General features: G+C 44.8%; 1 protein-coding gene across 4 annotated transcripts in view; it reads left to right on the plus strand.

Annotated features, from left to right (window-relative positions):
* The window catches only part of DECR2 (2,4-dienoyl-CoA reductase 2), a 47,860-nt gene extending 25,997 nt beyond the window's left edge, over positions 1-21,863 (plus strand). For 2 of the 4 annotated variants that reach the window (XM_069210355.1, XM_069210352.1), the window contains exons 8-10: positions 1,931-2,035; positions 6,080-6,268; positions 21,422-21,590. In XM_069210355.1, coding sequence (XP_069066456.1) covers positions 1,931-2,035; positions 6,080-6,268; positions 21,422-21,456 — 329 coding nt within the window. In that variant the 3' untranslated portion in view covers positions 21,457-21,590. Of the gene's footprint in view, positions 1-1,930; positions 2,036-6,079; positions 6,295-21,421 lie in introns of all 4 variants that reach the window. The other 2 variants (XM_069210356.1, XM_069210353.1) reach the window with 2 other exon arrangements.
* Positions 21,864-22,415: the final 552 nt, after the last annotated feature.

Genomic DNA, 22,415 nt, shown 5'->3' on the forward strand with positions numbered 1-22,415 from the left:
CCAACTTTGAACCCTGTAGGTGGTTTACTTACCTGCAAAACAAACAAATACTTACCTCCCCCAGGAACTGTTGAAATTTGCACTGTCTAGTTTTAAAATAGCTTATTGCCATTTTTGCCAAAACTGTACATGCTATTTTGCTGATTCAAAGTTCCTATGATACCTAAGTGAAGTACCTTTCATTTGAAGTATTGATTGTAAATCTTGAACCTGTAGTTCTTAAAATAAACTAAGAAAATATATTTTTCTATACAACAACCTATTGGCCTGGAATTGTCTGAGTGTGTGTTCCTCATTTATTGCCTGTGTATGTACAACAAATGCTTAACACTACCCTCTGATAAGCCTACTGCTCGACCACACTACCACAAAATAGAACATTAGAATTATCTCTTTTTGCCACTATCTTACGTCTAAGGGGAACCCTTGGACTCTGTGCATGCTATTTCTTACTTTGAAATAGTGCATACAGAGCCAACTTCCTACACCCATTAAACGTATCCCATGTGTGGAATTTGCCAATTTCTGATCAAGTGGTACATAAAAGAACATCTGTAGGGAAGGAAACATGCACCACAAATGAAATAATACCACATTTACAGAATGTTTGTATTTTGGGCAACATTTATTAGTCCTTTGAACCATACTAGAATGAAATTCTGCAGACATAGATGAGGAAATCTGTATTTAGTTCTTGGCAATTATACCAATGACTGTCAGAACTTTAGTCTGGTATGTGTAATATTTTTAAGGATCCAGGGGAGCAGGTTTCACTCTTAACTGGTAAGTACTTATTTAGGCATGGTGTGGGGATATTCTACCCATATCCTGGTGTCCTGTGTACTTAAAATAACGTATTTCCCTTGACCTGGGCTTTGGTTTTGTTCTCTTAGGTTGGTAATACCTAGCCTGCAGAGGCTGGTCCTTCCCAGAGATCTTCCTGTGACCACTAGCTTCCCTGGAAAGAAGAAAGGTAGCTTGTTAAGGCGTCATTTTGAAATCTTTTAGTTCTCCCTGAACTAGTTGTCCTCCATGTATATTGTAGGTCCTGATCCTTCCTCCTACCTAAACTTGTGTGCTGATAAGCAGTTAAGTTTATGTGGCTCCACATTTCTATGTTTCTGTGGTCTTGATTTGTCCAAGTCTGTAGCCTTCCCTCCCCTTTCCCTTAAAAGGAGACCCCACCACTTTCTGTTGCCTAGAGTCAATCACGGTGGTCTCTGCTCTGTGATCTTAAGAAGAATCAAGGTGTCTTATGATCTATCTCTTGTGGAAAGCCCAATGGTAAGTGAAATGATACCAATTCTCTTACCTGACCTATTATTGTTGTCATACCATTGATATGACTCAACACTGGGTATGGCAGTGAGGATGGGAACCAAGAAGAGAAAAATCTTGAAATCCCTTTGCAGCAGTGAAGTCCACAGACAGTGGTTTGCTGCCAGTGTCCTTCTGAAGAAACCACTATGTCGGGCACCTGCAAAACAATAAGTGTTGGTGCACCAACCACGGGATCAGATCATGCATGGAATGTGTCAGAGTCATGTTGTGACCAGATTTGAAGAGCTTTGGAACACAGAATGAAAACACTAGTGTATGATTGAACACATTTCATAATTCAGGAGTCTGTTATACATAATGTTACTCCAAGACAACAGAACCACAAGTAATAATTCAGTATGAATTGCTCAATATTTCTCTATTCAGTTTTCTGTAAGGACCTTCAATGTAGAATATATCTTCCTTCCAAAGAGAAAACATGTCCAAGTTTTTTTGTTTTTTGTTTTTTCTTTTGTGTGGTTCTTGAGCTTGTATTGCTTATTATATCTACTATGGTTGATTTGTTTTATTCAGATTAATTTTGTTGTTTTATGTTTTCTCAGTCTCTGGCAACATGTAGACTTTGACTCTTATTTCCTCTCTCTGTCAGATGCAATGACAAAGCACTTGGCAGTGGAGTGGGGTCCAAGCAAAGTAAGAGTCAACAGTCTGGCCCCTGGGCCAATTTCTGGAACCGAAGGTTACCGTCGACTTGGTAAGAACGAGTCTCATTACATGCTTATATGTTGAATAGAAGCAAGCAATAATTAAGGATATGCAAAAAGATAATAACAATAAATCCATCTAAGTGAGGTCTCTGAGTAGTACATAAATGTTCTGCCCAGAGGAATAGCAGACGGTATATGGCCTGTGCTGTCCTGCACACTGGACTACTTTCATAGAAACAAGTAATGAATCTTCATGCTCCAGTTATAGGTAATGCATCTGGCAAGAAGGGAAAATGTGAATCCTCTACGAGCGGCTTTCAGATATAATGCCTGAGAACATGCAATAATGCTGAGCTTTAAGGCCTAATCAGACATACAGTTAAAGGTTATTATTTTTTTCTAGGACCCTCTTCTTATCTTTGGAAATGTAAAATAGACGATCTACTCAGCCTTTCAGGAACACTGGATGTGCATGTTCAAGGGTCACTTTCTTTGGAGTCACACAGAAGCCACCTCATGATTTGTGAGGCGTGATCGAAAAATCGTGATATATTTCCTTGCAATATGTTAAAGGTGAGGGCAGCCCACCTAGCCCTTGAGTCTTTTTTTCTTTCAATAACACCAGACGCTGTACTAGTTAGGACAGACAATTGGACTTTCTCAGCAAATGGGGAGCCGTGAGATTTAGTGCCCAGTGGACAGGTGCTCAAATGATCTGGCACAATCTCCTTGTCTGAATATTATAGAAATCCATCTCCATTCTAGAGAACAGTTATGAGCATCACGAATAGGTCTTCAGAAACAAGCAACTAGAAGAAATGTCCAGTCTGGTGTGGTCCCCAGAGTTGCACCCCTATGTAACATATAAACACAAAATGCCAAACTTTATTTCAAAGTATTTGGAAGCAGAATCCAGAAGGGAAAGCAATTTTGATAATCTGGTTTGACCTTCTCTTTTACACTCCTCCCCCATTCTTTATGAGCTGAAAATCTTTCTCAGAATGATAGTATCCTGGAAGATGGTTTGCTCAGCCAGGCCAAGTCTTGTTTCCAGACTTTCATCTGTCTGTGGAGCCACAGATTAAATGTCTGGTCCTAAACAAATTTCATCATTCACTTCAATGGCCTTCTAACGCTGAGTTTGACATCCTTTCTCTTGAATGCAATGGTATGTATAGTTAAATCTTACTCCTGAATGTCCCCATTGAGCTTAAGAGATGACCTTCATGTCTTTCCTTTACATTCTAATGGAAGAGATTCAGTTTATGTTGCCTTGACATGATCTTTCAACCTTGAACATACCAAGAAGCAATAGTGTTATGGCTTATCCTCTTTAGTCAGCTAAATTTGGTGTTAAAGTTTCTCCTTATGGGTACTTCTAAACACCATTTGTGCCTACTGAAAATAACCTACTCAGGAATATTACGGTCTTTCCTAAATGAATAGGCCCTTCATGTGGGCATTCGCACAATCTGACCTTCAGCACTCATCTTGGAATGTGGCATTTTTGGTGGCGATGATATTAACAAGAGGGGATGAATAAAATTCAGGGTCTGAGAGTCCATGTACCCTATATCATATTACTTAACAAAAACACTTTTTTGTATACTCCTTCATTCTTTCTAAAATTCTTATTAAAGCCTCATATACTTCATAGGATTTCTCTCAAGTCTGTTTTCCATAACTGTTCTTCTGCAGCAGAGACATATCCTCACAAAAAGAGAGTTCTGTTTAACAGCAAGGCAACATTTAATGAAGATACCCTGGATTAGAAGATGGTATTATATGTTCTGTCTAGATAAGCAGCTGTTTCTTGTGCCTGTTTTTTAATTTCACCACCTGGTTTCTTTTATCCATTAGTCTTTCATCTCCGCTTTCTACTATAGAACAAAGTATACCTTGCAGTCAAAGGACCATGTGCTGCAAGCCAGACTGTACTGTAAGTGTGTGGTAGTTCTATGTAGGTAATGCAAGAGCCTTCAGACTGATATTTCTCTTGTCTCTTAAGTGATTCAATTTGTAGCACTTGTTGAGGCAATCTTTGGTTACTTGAGAAAGGCAAATGGCCACATCATGTAATAAGGGGCACTTGGATCTACATCACATAGATGGGTATGTCTGCCTAAGATTATATCAATAATTTGTCTTTGGCATAGGTGGATAGGTTAATTTATTTGCACACATTTAACGTAGGCAGCAGATAAGATGTCTCCATTAGTTACTGTTTGTCATCAGAAATCAAATATCGAAACATAGCACACTGGGGCAATACAGGCTGTGTTAAGGTACTGTGCTCCTACATGCAGCCCTGGTGGGCCCTGCCATTTATTATTGACAAATATGTGACTATTTTACAAGAGATGTAGCGAAATAGAGTTCCTGGGTTCTCTCACAGAGAGGGACTACAGTAAAGAAATAGGGGGATTTCAAAGCGAAGGAAAGAGGACAAACAGGTATAATGAATTCATAAATCTTGCCCATTCTAACAAAGCAGTGGTGGTCCAGAATTTTCAAGGCTAGTAGTCCAAGCCTGGCAGCAATGAGCAATCCTGGTATCATTGGGACATCAGCTTTGTAAAGAACAAGAGCTCATTCAGCTAAGTAGGAGTGATCCTCATAAACATTCTGGCTGTACCCTGTAAAATATCCCTATACCAGCTTTCTAGACTCTCTTCAAGTAAGTACAGATTACTGGACAAGCGAGTGTACTGACAACATTGTAACAAGTTAGTCTCTTGATTCAGAGTATAGAGGAGAACTCTGTAACACTGCTCTTGACACTGACCATTCTCAGGGCAAGCTGTCCTTTCTCCGCTTTCCACATTGCTGCTGCCCCCTACGCACCATTTGTTGGGGTTTCCTGCTCCCACTTGATGGTTGACTGAAATGCCACAAAGTTGAAGTGATGGTACCGTATAGAAAACCAAAGTCCATTCCTTCTCTTAAAGTTCATCGGATAGGAAATCTTCCCAATTTGCTTTGAATTTTTTTTTTCTATCTTTTTTTTGGATTCTAAGTAAGGCCCAAAGAAAAGTAACAACTTGAGCTGCTTTGGTGTCCTTTTTTAATATAAAATAATCACGTTTGTCGTGGGTATCCATGGGGATGTGCAGTAGGGTAAAATACGAGTAGGTCACTCTGCCCCCCCATGGTCCTGGAGTGACTGACTAAACCAGTTCCCCATGACGGTGTAGAAGGTGCTTGTAAAACCAGCCTCATTGGTCTGAATGGGTAAGGCACAGGTTCTGTGTTTCCAGCTCATCATTAATGAGCCGCATGCATGAGCCATTGGCCCTAGGTCTCAGCGGGTCTTGTACTGAGTGCTCTACCCCCGCCACGGAAGCAAACCTAGCTTGCAGTGATGTCTTGGTGCGGAGGGGTCATTCATTCCTGCTGGTAGGCCCAGCATACTATGAAACAGGGACTAGCCAGAGCCAGATCTGCACTTTAGCCTCTGGGTTAAACAAAACATATTTTGCCACAAGCCAGAATGGCACTTTTGTGAAAGAAGTTAAAACCTTGCTTTCCTTGCCCACCTTTAATTGTAACAAAAGGCAAGACATGGCAAGTAAAGGACATGGTATTCTCAACACAACAGGATATTGCGAAAGCATGAAAAGTTGAGTCAGTCCCTAGTGGTCAGTCCCTGACGTCCAATTGCTTACATATCGTCAGTGTTTTGGCTCATCAAAATGTAGTGGCTGGCTTCACAGGACATCAACAATTACCATATACAGACGGTATTTAAACATTAAGCTGAAATACAAATCAGCAAGGTGTTGTAAAAATATAACATCTGTATAAAAATCACATGCATTACACAGGTAGCAGTGTGGGAAAATTGGTTTGCAAGCATGAACAAATGGACATAGCCAGGTGACCTAACTTACAAAGAAAGTATTGGTGAATGATCGTGGATTTCACACTAATTTTATCTGCAAAACCGTTTGCCTTTGTCAGAACAAGACGTGGAGTCTCTTGCCTCTCTCTGGTGTGTTATTGTGCTGCTGGTTTGAGTTTTCCTTATGTGTACTGCTGTTTTGGTCGCCCTCAAGAGTCCATAGTAATTTCTCCATGCTTTCTTATTACAGGAGGCAAATGGGCTGAGGCGGGCAGCCAGTTCAACAGCATCCCTCTGCAACGGGCTGGAAACAAGACTGAAATTGCTCACAGTGCGCTGTATCTAGCCAGTCCCCTGGCCTCCTATGTGACTGGCACCACTCTTGTGGCGGACGGAGGGAGCTGGCTGACTTCCGCCAACAACTTCTCCGCAATGCTGGGTAGTGCTTTTCAGTCTAAACTATAGGTGATGTGGACTTTTAACCTCTCTTTTTCTCTGCTAACCTTCTTTGCGTGTGTGTATCCCAGCCTGCAAATCTTGCCCACACATTCTTCATCCATCACATCGTATGAGACATACACACCTTCCCAGGCCACTCTTTTGAAGTACAAGCACAAAGGTTTTTCCATAGAATCTCACAAACCATGCTCTTGACCAAGGCTGCATCAACGTAATGCTATGCTAAATTGGAACCTGTGGCAGCTGTGCACTAAGGTTTTAGATGGATGAAGAACAGCAGAAGAGCCTTGCAGTACTATGCCCCTGCCACCAAATCCACGTGGTCTGGCATGACCATAGCTGCTGGTTGGTGGGAACTGGAGAAGAGTGAAGCAAGTGCTGTCTCTTTGTGAATTTGGTTGAGGAATTACTGTTGCAGTCTGACCTGAGGGAAATACTTATGGAGTATGACCTGACGTTTTTGGGACGCTTTGCGGCCTTGTCTCTGGAGGTGCGAATTGAGGAAGAAGTAATGTAAAGGTGACAAAACTTGTAATGTAAGTGTGGCCTGTTGAAAGAGTAGGATCATTTTCCTTGAACACAAATATCAGCTGGTTTAAAGTGAGTAGCTTTTGCAGTGACATACTAAAGTAAATGCTTTTACTTGAGGGTTTAGCATTTAGTTGTTTGGATATAAGATGTTTGCTGTAGTTTCAGGACTGTGTAGTCTGTATGTATCGATGTAGTGATAGGGTTTCAGATGTTTGTCAAATGGGGAGATGTTTTTTGTATTGTGTTGTGTACTGCTTTGTGAATGTTGATATTATTTTGGTGTCATATTAAGGTGTGATGTCCTTCGTGTTCGGTGTCTTTGTATTCTGTATCTGCCGGCTGCTCCACGAGCTAGTTGCCAAACTAGTTTCTGCTGTAGTTCTAATGCAATACTTACAGATGTCTTGATCTAACCAATGAAAAATCCTAAACTGGGTCATGTTGAGAGTGGTCACTTAACTTCAGTGAAGCAGACATCAGTAGTTACCAGCTCCATCGAAATTATGACATTTTAGAAACACTAACGATCTGGTTACATTCACTTGGAGATAGGCTGCCAAAATTATCCATATTTTCTAGAGAAAGTTGGGGGCAAATGAAAAATTGCCAGGGAAATCGGACCCAAATTTCCCTTTTCCCCAGGAATTCCTCATTTCCCAGGGGGAATGCTGCAACCAGCATATCCACTATTTTGTTATTATTGCCTTGTTTATCCCCTTCTCAGTGAGGCGTGGGATGTTATGAGTGTCTAAAATTTTTGGCTCTTGGTATCCCAGAAAAGGATCCCTCAAACAGAAGATAAAAAGTTTCCACTGTTGTCACTTTGTTCTGAAATATTTATGGTATAACACAGACATGGGCACTTTTCTTCCATCCATTACGCCACAATGTGTTAGGGCGCCTTAATATTTCCATAAATCTCAGATATGCTTTTCAGCGGCAGTTCCTACCATTGGTTCCTTGCCATCACCATGCATAACTTTAACTGTACGCAGGACGTGGTGGGAGAGCCAGTGGAGGCCCAGACAACATAATAAACATGCTTACTGCTTATAGTTTCTCTAGAAATTATGTGCTGTGTAATGTTTTATATAGGCTTAAATATATGCATTTCTTAAGATGTTGATTACTGTAAGGAATGACATTGTCATTAGCCACTTTGTCATTGCAAATGTTTGAACTTGACAGTGCTTAATCCTAAAAACCTTAAAGTGACGATACACAGGATCTGTGCTGTCAGTCTCATAGGACCGTGCCCCTAGGATTAGGAAAGAAATGTTCGCAGGACAAAATTCTAAGTTAAAACCATAAAGGTTTATTCAAAACCTAAGAATAATTACGGAAGGCAAAAAAGAGTTAGGTTCAAAACAGCACCAGTAATGCATAAAATAAGCCAATTGCAAGAGAAGATAACATAAGGGAATTAGCTTGAACCAAAATATATAGTTCAGCAAAGAACTAGAGTAAATCTACTTCGTACATAACCCAGTTGAGCATCAGCAAGAAGACTGTCATGAAGTCTTCCTCCAAGGAAGGACCCAAAAGGTCAAAATAGAAACCAGAAGACTGTAACATAGAAAGTGCTCAGTTTGAAAGTAAGGGAAAAGTCGCGAAGTATAAATGTGCAAACTGTCTAACATGGAGTCTGCCTTTGAGAAATCAAGCAGAAAGTCTGCAGATAATCTTCCACACAGCCCAGAAGAGACACATTTATGGTTTTCAGACAGTGAAAAAACAAATGTGACGTGGTGTGAAATGAAACAACAGTGACAACAACCAATGACTTTTTGTAAAAACTATACATAAAATAAATGACATCTGCAGAAACGTATTTTGCATACCTTATTGGAATTAGCTCATAAGGAAATCGTTTTGCCACACTTAACAGTGAATATACAAAAAAATAAAGCATTGACATGCTTAGATGAAAGGCCTTCAATATTGCAACATACAAGAACATTATGGCTTCCTCCTAAGGCACACAATGTAGGAAGCTGCATCTTTTAGATGATATATCAAAAGGAGATATATCGTGCAAAGAGTCCAGGGGTTCCCTTACTAGAGGACAGGGGCTTGCACTAGCAATCCCAAGGTGCTCTTTTTCAGGTGTAGTGTGGTCGAGCAGCCTTAGGGTTATTAGACAGGAGAGTTAGACATCTGCAAATACACACTCGATCTCTAAATGAGACACACAACTCAAGAAGGAGATCCACACCAATTTACAAAAATAACAAGTATCTTATATAGGTTTTGGCACCAAAGTCAATACGATCAGGTAAGTATGTTTTGCATGTAAATCTTTACAGTTTTGAAAAGCCAACAGTTAGAAATGGTGTCTGTAGTTGGCAGTGGTTTGCGCCCTGTCCAAGTAGGGGGTCCTCACTCTAGTCAGGGTAATGGAGTCACACAGCCACTGGTAGTTTGGCACAGTCCGGTTTATCTCAGAAGCAATGTGTAAAGGATTTTTTTGTGTGTGTGTGTGTGTGTGTGTATGTGTGTGCATGCACACCCACGTTTTATCTGAGTAAAACAAGAGCAAAACAACAAACATACAAGTAAAGATACAAATATTCAAATACCAAGTCTTAGTGTAGCACTTAGAAACACAACAGCTCCAGCTGAGGCTATCACAAAGTCTTGACGGAGTAATCCCCAACAGTCCAACACCACTTGCAAGGGAGTGTGGGCCGGTCATGGAGTCATATGGACCCCGGTTACGGTACCTTAGAAAATAATGAGGAAACATTGCACGGAGTCGGGAAGATGATGCGACGCTCGAGCCGATGCGGCATCAGATCCTTACTGCCACCAGGGAGGTAAGGTGTCGGATCCTTACTGCTAGGCAGGGGAAGGTGAGGCATTGATTCCTTACAGTTGCAGGAGAGGTGATGCGGCGTTGGTTCCTTACAACAAGGCAGGGTAGATGAATCCAGCAGGTCAAGATGCGAGGGGTTGCCTTTGCACCACAGGGCCACATTTGCTGTGGCAGAGCCGGGTGCCATAGACGTCGGTGACACCGCACTCTGGACTCATGCTTTGGTGGGTCTTCGGAGTCGGGGTCATGCGCACTCCGCGGGGACCACGCCTCCGGTGCAGGCAGCGGTGTGGAGTTGGACTGCGGCGCCAGTTCCAAAGTTGCTCTGGAGTCAGTGTGCTTGATTTCTTCTTCGTTGCACCAGAATTCATTCCCAAGTGCTCATGAATTGGATTTGGCACCACTTGGTGAGTCAGGGCTATCAGCAAGAGAGCCAAGGTGTTGGCTGGTGAAGTCTTTGATGTCCCTGAGACTTCTTAACAGGAGGCAAATTCAGTACAAGCCCTTGGAGAACCTCTGGAAGCTGGATGTGGAAAGCAAAGTCCAGTTCTTTCACTCCCATGACAGAAGCAGCAAGCTGCAGGCTGCACAGCAAAGCAATGGGCAGAGTGGCAGTCCCTCCTACATCATCCAACTCTTCTTCCCGGCAAAATGGTCTCAGTCCAGAAGGATTCTAACTATGTGGTGTCAGAGGTCCAGTACTTATACCCATTTGTGTCTTTGAAGTAGGCAAACTTCAACGAGAAGTACTTGTAGTGCACAAGACCCTGCCTTTCCCTGTCCTGGCCCCAGACACACTCCCGGGGGTTGGAGACTGCTTTGTGTGAGGGCAGGCACAGCCCTGTTCAGGTGCAGTGTGAGCCCCTCCCACCACTCTAGCTCAGGAAGACCCATCAGGATATGTAGGGCACAACTCAGCTCCCTTTGTGTGACAGTCTGGAGTGAATACACAAACAGCCCAACTGTCATACTGACCCAGATGTGTGTTTAGCAGACAGGCAGAAGCACAGAAAGGTTAAGCAAGAAAATACTCACTTTCGAAAAGTGGCATTTTCAAACTTGCAGTTCAAAAACCAACTTCATCAAAAGGTGTATTTTTCGATTGAGAGTTCAGATATCCCAAACTCCATATCTTTTTCTGCTCCCAGTGGGAAATTACACTTAAGAAAATTCAAGGCAATCCCCATGTTACCCTATAGGAGAGGTAGGCCTTACAATAGTGAAAAACAAAATTTGCAGGATTTCACGATCAAGACATGTAACCCACAACTTTACATGTCCTACCTTTTAAATACCCTATACCATGGTCCTGGGGCCTAACTTAAGGGACACGTACAGGTAATAAAAGACAAGGTTTGGGCCAGGCAAGTGGGTGCACTTGCCAGGTCGAAAGGGCAGTTTAAAACTGCACACAAAGACACTGCAGTAGCAGGTCTGAGACATGTTTACATGGCTACTCGTGGGTGGCACAATCAGTGCTGCAGGCCTACTATTAGCACTTGATTTACAGGCCCTGAGCACACACAGTGCACTTTACCAGAGACACGCCGTTTGGAGCTCTGTACTCAGGCTCCGTTATACATTTATATGCATTCCGGGTACAAGAGTGCCCTAGGTGTCAATTACACACCTTCTGCCTTGTACGGACCTACACACACGTGGTCAATTATTGAGTTGGATTTATTTATTTGGTCATGAAATCCTGGATACTAAGGGTTCTCGTGCTATACCCATTTGAGCCTTGAGAAAGTCACAGGGAGTATTCACTCCCATGACGAAACACGTGTTGGCTGTTCGGTGTTTCATTAAAGATGAATTCTTCCTTCAAAGGACTCCATCGGAATTCTGTTCACCTGCATGTCTTATTTGAGTTTGATTATTGATTAACGAATTTGATAATTATGAATTATTGACTCCATAGTTATAAATCTATATACGAGTGCCTTGGTCTCTGTAAGAATAACACTTTACCAGAGACTTACTGGTAAATCAAATGTGCCAATCATGGATAAACCAATCACCAGTTCAGTTTAGACAGAGGATATGCACTTTAGCACTGGTTAGCAGTAGTAACGTGCCAAGAGTCCTAAAGCCAACAAAAACAGGTCAGAAAAAATGGAAGGAAGAAGGCAAAAGGTTTGGGGATAACCCTGAAAAAGGGCCAGGTCCAACAGACAAAATTTCTGAAAAGCTGCAGTGTTATCATATGGAGACCAATCTCCTGGACTTAAGGCGAGTATTGGGCAAGGGTCAGGTCCATGCCAACAGGTCATACAGGGCAACACTGGGGCGACCGGGTGCAGAGTTGTAGTATGGCATGGGTGCCCATTGTTAGTCAATGGGGATCAGTCCAGTTAAAAAGATGCTGCAGGTGAGGACTGGGGATCTAGTCAGGGGGAACCAACAAGTGGGTTCCAACACTGAGATATCCGGGTATGTGGGCCATCTTCAGTCCTCTTATCCACGAGCCAGGGGCAATGGGTGCAGAGGTGTCCTGAGGCATCTGGATTTCTCCACCGGGTGCACTTGTGGTTGAGGCGGCCTGCGTGGAGAGGCTGCAGGCGGCAGTGGTAAGACCACAGTGGGCAAGTCGAAGGTGGGCTTTGTCTCTAGAGGGGTAGGGGACCATGTTGGCATGTAGTGGTGCTTTCCAGTGTCGACTTTTCTGTGGCCCTGAGTCCTCTCGGTTTTCTTGGGGTGTCTGCAAGATGCAGGGAAGCAGCTCCACTGCACAACACAGGAGTTCCTGGGTCTTTGTTGAAGGAGGGGGCAGGACTCCCAGGCTTTTGGAGACACAGCAGCTTGCAGGACGAGTTAACTTTGGTGCAAATCGGTAGGAGCATTAGACAGGCCCGCAAGCATGAGGCCAAGTCAGGTGCTTCTTCCTTGCGCTTTACTTCTGAGGCTCTTGAATGTCGTCCTATTTCGTAGGTCAGCAGGAATCTGATTTCCTGGTGCCAGGGGCTCCCCTAAATACTGAATTTAGGAGTGTTTGGGGGGGGGGGGGAGTGTAGGGTAGTAGCCAATGGGCTACTTACCCCTGGGGTCATTACACCCCCTATATGACCACACTATAGGGTACCCACACCCTAGGTACCAGGGGCACCAATAGGGTGTCTTGGTGATCACATTGAAGCCTCTATAGTCCATGCAAAACCTCAGCTCTGGTTTACCTCCCTTGGAATGAGGTTTGGGGACTAAGTTCACTGGGCTGGCCCAGGGGATGTCAAAGGTCGCAATCACCCCTAACTCCACCATCTTGCTTACTTCTGCTTTGATGGTATCCTTCACATGGTTTGACTGTCTGTTTATTTTGCTTTTGACAGGCACATCATGGACACACCAGTGAGTCTGCCCAGAGGTGAGTGAAAGGAGCCCAGAATACTGATGTAGGACTTACCTACAGTCAGCTTGCTGTTGGGCAGTGAAGGTGTCTGAATCCATTGACTCATCTTTGGGGCTGTGGGGTAGGAGTTCAGAGAGAGGCTCACTCCATTCTTCCTGATCCTCATAAGTGACCATCAACATGGCCACATCAACCCTGTCATGGAAGAGTTTAAGGTGGTGCACATGGAGGAACCCATGAGGGTTCCTGGGAGTGCTTAGGTCATCGTGATAGGTGACCTCACTTTTCTTTTCAAGGATAGGGTTAGGGCCTCCATTTGTCCTCGAGTGCCCTGGGAGCCATAGGCTCAAGTACCCACGCCTTCTGCCTGGGTTGGACCTCCACTTTGGCAGCCTTTTGGTCATACCAGAGCTTCTGGAGCTCTTGGCTGGCTCAAGGTTTTTTTATGCTTTTTCCATGTACTCAGCCATCCATGAATGTAGGCCAATAACATAGCCCACAATGTCTTGCCTGGGCTTTTAGAGAGGTCTCTCGGAGCCTTCCCTTACTACACACAGTATTCCCCTTAATGGGTGGCAAAACAGAAGTTCAAAGGGGGAAAAACCTACTCCTTTCTGTGGTACTACTGTAGGTGAAAAGCAAGCATGGTAACAGGATATCCCATCTCCTTTTGAGTTTTCAGGGAGACCTGGAATCATGCCTTTTAAGGTTTTTGCGGAATCTCTCAACTAAACCGTTTCCTTGTGGGTGATATGGGGTAGTGAACTTATAAGTCACTCCACAATCATTCCACATGGCCTTGTGGTATGCAGACATGAAGTTACTACCTCTGTCTCATACCACCTCCTTAGGGAAGCCCACTGTAGTAAAACACCCTAAGTAGGGCCCTAGCAACAGCAGGAGCAGTAGTAGTCCCAAGGGGTATAGCTTCAGGGTGCCTGGTGGCATGATCCACCAGTATAAATCTGTTCCCTGATACCGTGGGAGGGTCTGTGGGGCCAACAATGCCAATCTCTACAATTCCAAAGGGCACCCCAACCACTGGAAGTGGAATACATGCTGGCCTTTGGGTGTCCACATGTCTGGCCACTGTCTTGATAGGTGACACAGTAGTTACAAATCTCCTTCACCTTCTGGAACATACCTGGCCAGCAGACGTGAGGTACCGACCTACTCCAAGTTTTGGTCTGGCCAAGATGCCCAGATAAGGGGATATCATGAACCACAGTGAGCACTCTCCTAGTTGACCCAGGTTTGGGGTCCCTGGCCTCGGTATGTCAGAGTCCCTCCTCCCAATAGGTTCTGTGGCAGCCACTGGCATCTCTCGTTTCCTGGTCAGCAGCTTTCTGTTTCAGGCTTTTCAAGAGTGGGTCAGGTCCTCTGTCCTTGGCACAGCTCTTCCCTAGAGGGTCCCTCTGAGCCTAGGAGCTCTGCCGTGTAAGGCCCAAGCTCTTGTTCCTCAGTTCCCTCAAGGGCTGACATGTCTTCTCCCTGAGGAGAGGGGACCTGAGATTGGGGCTGCTAAGAAGCTGGCTTACCAGACTTCCTAGACTTCCCTGCCGTTTCTTTTGGATGGCTGGGTCATTATTCCAGGCTCCAGCACCTCTTTTTCACCCCTGGGTGTTGCATTGTGCTCTGGTTTTCACACACACCTATTCAGGTATACCCAGCAAAACTGCATGGGTCTTTCTTATGACCTCAGCCCATGCTGATGACTCCAAATCATTTCCTAACAGACAGGCTATAGGAATTTCAGATGACCCCATCACCTTCTTCTGGCTAGTAACCCCTCCCCATTCTAAGGACACCATATCATGAGATGGGCCTAAGCTTGGTTGTCAGCATTGATGACTGAAGGTTTCACCAGTGAGATACTGTTCAGGGGATGTCAGTTTTATCGGGCACTGTGATGGCATTTACACCTGTATCCCTCAGCGCTTCAACTCTGATTCCATTAATATGAGGGTGTTGTCTGTACTTCTCCAGATTACTGGACCAGACAGCTAGGGCAGCTACATCCACCCCACCCTCAGAGACTAAAGTTGCTTCTGTGAGCTCTCTGACATGGACAGGGCCTACCTGGGATCCCATCTGGAGACGTGTCACTGCAGCAGGAGCCACAGGTGCACTAGGGGGATTCTGTTTGGGACAGGTAGAGTCTCCAGTTACATTTAAAGTACCAAGCCTTCTTAGGGTCCCAGTTCTTACCCTGGTACCCACCCTTGCTCTGTCTTGTTTCGGGGCCTGCACTCCTGAACAGGTTTTTGGGAGCCTTTAGAAGACTCTTTGTTTTTATCATTATACTGATCACCATCCTTCTCTTTGGGGGGGGGGGGGGGGGCATAGCAACCACTTTCTTTTGGTGTCACCACAGTGAGTTGTCTTGGATACCCTAGTCTTGACCCCGTGGCCTGCCTTCTTTCCCAATTCATGTGGAGAAATTGAATCAAGGTCTACCAGGTACTGATGCAATTCTTTGCAAACAGAGTTACTCAACAGATCCTCTTTCATAATAAGATCATAAAGCCCATCATAGTCTTGCACCTGGTTCCCTTTCAACCAACCCCCTAGTGTTTTGACTGAGAAGTCAGCAAAACCCACCCAGGATTAACTAGAGGCTTTTTTAGTTTCCCTGAACCTGATCTTGTACTCCTCAGTTGAGTCCACATCCTCGCTCAGAGTATCTTTCATGCGGTCATCGGACCCAGCATCTGCTCCAGTCAGGAGTCTTTCCATACACTTTCCTGAGAACAGCTCCCAGAGTAGAACACCCTATACTTCCGGCTGAGTTTCCTCATGGCACAGGCCCTCTCAAAGGCTGTGAACCACGGTGTAATATCATCACCCTTTGAATATTTGGGGACAAAATGTATGGGGATCTTAGTGTCAAATGCTTCTTCTTTCTCCCTATTTAAAATTTTGCTGCTACCAGAGATGGGTCCTAGGTCCATATCAGTTCTCTTTTTCTCTGAAGCTTTGTCCTCTTAGCTCTCTTCTGGAGTTCATCATCGTCACTGTCTCCGTCTCCTGGGGCACTATCAGAAAAGCCTCCAATGGTATTACTGTCAGTGGAGTTGTGGACAGATTCCTCATCCACCGCCCTTCCTCCTCACTCACATGAGGGGCTTCTCTACTTGCCATAGCTCTGTCATTTTCTAAAAGCACCTGCTGCAGATGGGCTTTTGTGGGGTTAGGGCCTAATGCAAGCTTCCATGCTTGGCAGAGGGTCTTAAGTTGAGCAACCTTAAGATTTTTGTAGGGGCCCAGGTTGAGCTCCTTGGGCGAACCTGCTGCCTCAGTCATGATTTGAAAGTAGTAGTTTCTACTAAGTGAATTACTAAAGAGCCTACCTAATTTAAATAGTTTTAAATTCTAAATAATTTGGACTGGGGACTTAACATTCGGCCCAAACAGTAATTTGAAACACTTTAGAATAATCAAAAATTGGAAGAGATATTTCCTAACAACAATTTTGGATTCCTTAGTGCTATCAATTATTAACAGAAGAGTGGTACAGCACTGCGCCACCAGTGTAGGAAGCTGGCTCTTCATATGATATATCAGAATGAGATATATCATGCAAAGAGTCCAGGGGGACCCCCTCACTAGTGGATAGGGGCTTGCTCTAGCAATCCCAAGGTGCTCTTTTTAGGGGGTAGTGTGGTCGAGCAGCCTTAGGCTTATCAGACAGGAGTGTTAGACATCTGCAAATACACACACAATCAATAAATGAGGCACACAGATCAAGAAGGAGAGCCTCACCAATTTACAATTACAACAAATATCTTTATATAGGTTTTGGCACCAGAATCAATATGATCAGTTAAGCACGTTTTGCTAGAAAAGTCTTTGCAGTTTTGAAAAGTCGACACAAGTGCAATTTCTGAAAAGTTGCAATGTTATCTTATGGGGCAAAAAACAAGTACTGCATTCAGGTATAATACAGCGATGTATGGGACCAATCTCCTGGACTTAAGGTGAGTATTGGGCAAGGGTCTGGACCACGCCAGCAGGTCACACCAGGCGGCTATGGGGAAGCAGAGTGCAGAGGTATAGTATGGCGTTGGGTGCCCAATGTTAATCTACGCAGATCGGTCTGGTTGAAAAGATGCTGCAGGTGATGACTGGGGATCCAATCAGGGGGAACCAACAAGTGGGTTCCAACCTTGAGATGCTCAGAGACATGAGGACACCTCAAGTCATTTTCTCCACAGGCCAGGGGCGAAAGGGTGCATACGTTTCCTGAGGCGTTGGGTTTTCTTCACCAGGAGCACTGGCAGTTGAGGGGGCCTGCGTGCAGAGTGTGCACACATCGGCGGTAAGTGGTCAAGTCCAAGGTGGGTTTGTCTCTGGAGGGCCGCGTTGGCACCGTTGACCCACTTCAACTCGAGCTAGGCGGTACAGGAGCAGTGGTGCTTTCTGTTGTTGGGTTTCCTGTGGCCCAGAGCCGTGGTAGGTCTCTTGGGGTGCCTGCAAGATGAAGGGAAGAAGCTCTGCTGCTTCACAGGAGCTCCTGGGACCTTATTGAAAGCAGGCAGGACTCCCAGGCTTTTGGAGGCACAGTAGCTTGCAGGACAAGTCAACTTTGGGCCAGTCGGCGGGTACATCTGACAGGCTGGCAGGGCTGGGGCCAAGTTAGGTGCTCTTTCCTCGAGCTTTGCATTTGAGGCTCTTCAGTATCCTCCTCCTTTGTAGGTCAGCAGGAATCTGATTTCCTAGTGCCAGGGGCACCCCTAAATACTGAATTTAGGGGTGGACCGGGAGTGTAGGGTAGTACCCAATGGGCTACTTACGCCTGGGGTGACTACACCCGCTATATGACCACTTCTTGTGGGAAGTGGGCATAACCCTGTCCCAGAGTTCTCAAATCTGCCTACACTAAGATGTCATATTTGTAAATGGGTCCACATCAGCCAGCTCACCTTAGGGTTGAGACTGACCTGAGATGACACTCCTCTCAGAATACTACGTTTCCCACCTGTCCAGGTCCCAAATGGGCCCTAAGGCAGGGGAGTCGGCATCTCTCCTGTGAGTGAAGCCAGATCAGGATACCAAGGGTGGTGGGCTTCTTTAAAGCCCCCTGCCTTGGAAAGCAGGTTTGCAGGTCATCCTGTTGGGTGTAATGTGTAATCACCTCTTCCAGAGCAGGCTTAGTTTATGACCACCGAGGGCAAAGGCTGTCACATTTTGGGGGAGGGTGTCAGACTCCTCCCTGGTGGTGGCAGACTGGCTAAAACTGATATTTCTGCACACAAGTAGATGGTAGGTTTTCAGGGGCCACCTCTAAGGTGCCCTCTGAGTACATGTATTAATAAATCTATCACTGGCATCAGTGAGGGTTTATTAAGACGAGTTTGATTCCAAACATCCCTATTTTCAGCGAAGCCATCATGTAGCTGGGGAACTCATATTAACCAGTGTCTAGCACATGAACTTAAAATGACTTCCCTGTTCACTCACTATGTCTAGGAATCGACGAAGACCTAGCAGGGGCATATCTGCTTTTGCAGATATTCCCTCACATGTAATATAATGCACTCTGCCTTAGGGCTGTAAGGACTAAAGTAAGGGTGACTTACATATATTGCACTCAGCATTAGGAGACGGGGCACGCAGACTGTGTACCATGTTGTGTTCTCACTTTTAGCTGCACCAAGACATGCAGCCTGCAATGGCAGTCTGCATGTAATAGGTGAGGGTCCCTAAAGTTGTCACAATACATGCTGCAGCCCCTGGGGACCCTCTTTGCTATCCATCCCCTAGGTACCAGGGGCACCATTTACTAGGGGCATATAGGCAGGGCCACTGGAGTTATGCGGCAGGAGAGGGCAAACTTATGCGACAGGGTTGAGTAAATTATGCAGCAAGAAAAGCCAAAGTATGCTGCACATTTTATGATACTATTACCTCATTATATTGTCATTTTGAAACTTGTCAACACTGGCTGGGCAGTAGTTGCACTTCATTAGTACCAGTTTAACACCTAAACCATAGTAATAGGCTACAGAAAAGATGACCAGTCAACCTTTTGTTGCTGCGTTTTACTAACTTTTGAACTGTTTAAGTTCGAAACAAAAATGTTTTTTGTTAAAATCTGCAGATTATACAGCAGATGATGAATCATGTGACAGATGTGGCAAATGTATATTATACAAAAATCGCTGCAGCAGCACAATCACATGATTCCAGTGGCCCTGCCTATTGGGGGTGGGGGGAGCAAAGGTACTGCAAATTGGTTAACAATTGCACAGTTTTAGGGAAAGAGATCAGGCACTGGGGACCTGGTTAGCAGGAAGCGAGTGCACTTTCAGTCAAAATTGCATGAACTACCAGGAAAAAAGTGGGGGTGACTACATCAAAAAGGGGCACTTCCCTACACACAAGTAAATACTTTTTAAAACAACACCTTAAAGCAAATCCCATTTAATCTATTTTATGGAAGCGAAAAACGTAGAAGTGAAACGTACATGTAGGAAACTTGTTCATGCAATTTGAAAAGCAATGTTTTCTTCAACAACTTTCAAATGGATGGTCAATGACAGAAGGCAGGGACCAGTAACTTAAATGTGCTGCCTAGTTATGCTAATGTAAATATGTAAATAAACAATATTTTCTAATTAATAAAACATTTTCTCAAACTAATTAACAATGCATAAATTATAGAAAATAGTATCAAACGATAAAAAGGTGCCCAAACTGGGACTGCAGTTCTTGAACAAACTACATAATGGGTTTACCAAGGAACTAAAAGACTGGTGGAAAGATGTTGGCTTGTCTCTAATTTCCTCTGTGGCCTGAGAAGTTGCTGCTCCCATTTTTTTTTCTTCTTATTTTTCTTATCTGGTCTCTAAAAGTGCCATTTCTGTTGTCTTCTTCATGGCATGTAATGCAGCAACTCCCGCTTGCTTCCTACGTAGCCTGGAGTGTTGCTGCTCCAGCTGTTTTTCCTATGTGGCCTGTAACACAGCAGCTCTGTTGCTTCCCTTATGCCCAGTAATATTGCAGCTCCCTTCCTTATTTCCCACGTGACCTTTAATGTTGCAGCCTCCTCTCTTGCGTCCTTTGTGGCCTGTAATTTAGCAGCTCGCTTTCTTGCTTCCTGCGTTGCTGTTAATCTTGCAGCACTCTCTTTTCTATATGGCCTGTAATATTGCAGCACCGTCTCGCGCTGCTTACAAAACCTCTAATATTGCAGCTGTCACTGGTTCCTCTATGGCCTGTTCTGTTGCTGCTCTCTGTATTGTTTCCTATGTGGCTTGTACTGTTGCTGTTCTCTGTGTTGTTTCCTATGTGGTCTGTACTGTTGCTGTTCTCTGTGTTGTTTCCTATGTGGCCTGTACTGTTGCTGTTCTCTGTGTTGTTTCCTATGTGGCCTGTACTTTTGCTGCTCTCTGTGTTGTTTCCTCTGTGGCCTGTACTGTTGCTGTTCTCTGTGTTGTTTTCCTACGTGGCCTGTACTGTTGCTGCTCTCTGTGTTGTTTCCTACGTGGCCTGTACTGTTGCTGCTCTCTGTGTTGTTTTCCTACGTGGCCTGTACTGTTACTGCTCTCTGTGGTATTTCCCTACGTGGTCTGTACTGTTGCTGTTCTCTGTGTTGTTTCCTCTGTGGCCTGTACTGTTGCTGCTCTCTGTGTTGTTTTCCTACGTGGCCTGTACTGTTACTGCTCTCTGTGTTGTTTCCTCTGTGGCCTGTACTGTTGCTGCTCTCTGTGTTGTTTCCTCTGTGGCCTGTACTGTTGCTGCTCTCTGTGTTGTTTCCTACGTGGCCTGTACTGTTGCTGGTCTCTGTGTTGTTTTCCTACGTGGCCTGTACTGTTGCTGGTCTCTGTGTTGTTTTCCTACGTGGCCTGTACTGTTGCTGCTCTCTCTTTCTCTTGTGTCCCATGTGGCCTCTGGCGTTGCAGCTTTCGTTCTGATTTCCTGTCCTGCAATGTTGCTCCTTCCCTCGCATGTTTCTCTCGAACCCAGTAATGTTGACACCCCTCTCGGATTTCCCACAAAGGCTTTAACGTTGCAGCTCCCTCTGGTTCCCTGCACAGCTTGCCGTGTCGCTGCTCCTTCGCGTGTTCCCTGTGTGTCCTGTGATATTGTAGTTCCCTTCCTAGTTTCCTCGGTGGCCTCAAATGACGCCGCTCCCGCTCTTTTAATGTGTGGCCTTTGATGCTGCTCCACTTCCTGTGCGGTTTGCTTTGTGGCCTGCGACCTTTCTCCTTCTCCTGTGACCACGTGGCCTGTAATCTTGTACTTCCTGCTTGCTTCCTCGGAGATGTTAATGGTGCATCTCTCCCGTGGTTTCTTCTCGGCTCACGCCCTTGTTTTCTACGTGGCTCTTAACGCTGCTGCACCCTCGTTTGTTTCTAATTGGCTGGTAACGTTCCCCCTCTTTGCCATGATTTGCTTTTCGATGCTCCTCTATTAACATCCATGGTTATTCCCTGCAGGTCACTGGAGCACAGACACGAGGAAAGACAAATGAAGAGCGAATCAGTCTCACCAATGAAGGGGCCCCAGAGACCGCAATCTGCAGCCCCACTGAGATTTGGAGCAACAGTTCATGGGCGCTGAGCTCAGAGGAGCTGATGGCAGCATCTTTGGGGTTGCTACGCCTGGGTAAGCCAGGTGTGCATGCTGTCAAGGGACCTTCCCCCCTGGTACCAGCCACGAGTCCAGCATCAGTTCGCCTCACCCAAGGTGACCGTGCAGCTCTCGCCTGCCTCTCCTGTTCTAGCCAGAGTGGAAGGGAGCAAGAGAAAAGCTGCCTTGTGTCAGGAATCTGAAAAGAACTGGGCATCTATTCCGCATAGGAGCGGTGTTCCGCATACGAGCCCCCCAGATCGATCAACTATGAAACTTTAATTAACTGAATTAAAGAGTGATTTTGCAGCGAGTTGTGATTGTGTCTTTATTTGACTAATGTTCGCTGCCTCCCGACTGTGGCTTCTGTTGTGGTACAGAACCTCTTAAAGTGCGTGTTCGGGAGGCAACAGCGTTCTGATTCCATTTCACACTGAAGTAATTTCAATACATTTATGCACTAGTTTACCATAATTTCCTGCAGCAAGGAATCCTGTTTTTAAAATCAGCGATATGTCCACCTTTACATTTCCTGTCAGGAATTTCCAAAATGTGTTGTTAGTGAGAAGAATGTACAAATCAGCCAGCGCATGGAGGATTCCTCCAGTCATGCGGTCAGACCATTACTTTGTTGCCTTCCAACACAACACACATCAACTCACCCCAACTAAAATCATCTTACCCTCAACTACATATCAACCTTGAAATAAGTTGAATTAGGAGGAACTAGAAAACCTGCTTACCTCCTCACAGATCTGGTTTCAATCACCTCTGCACAAACACTCAATTAATGGCTCCAGAAGGTCTTTTGTCTCTCATAGCAAAAGAAAGCACTTCCCTTGAATGAATGCAGAATTAAAA

This window comes from Pleurodeles waltl, chromosome 10 (genome assembly GCF_031143425.1).
Source record: "Pleurodeles waltl isolate 20211129_DDA chromosome 10, aPleWal1.hap1.20221129, whole genome shotgun sequence".
Taxonomy (NCBI): Eukaryota; Metazoa; Chordata; class Amphibia; order Caudata; family Salamandridae; genus Pleurodeles; species Pleurodeles waltl.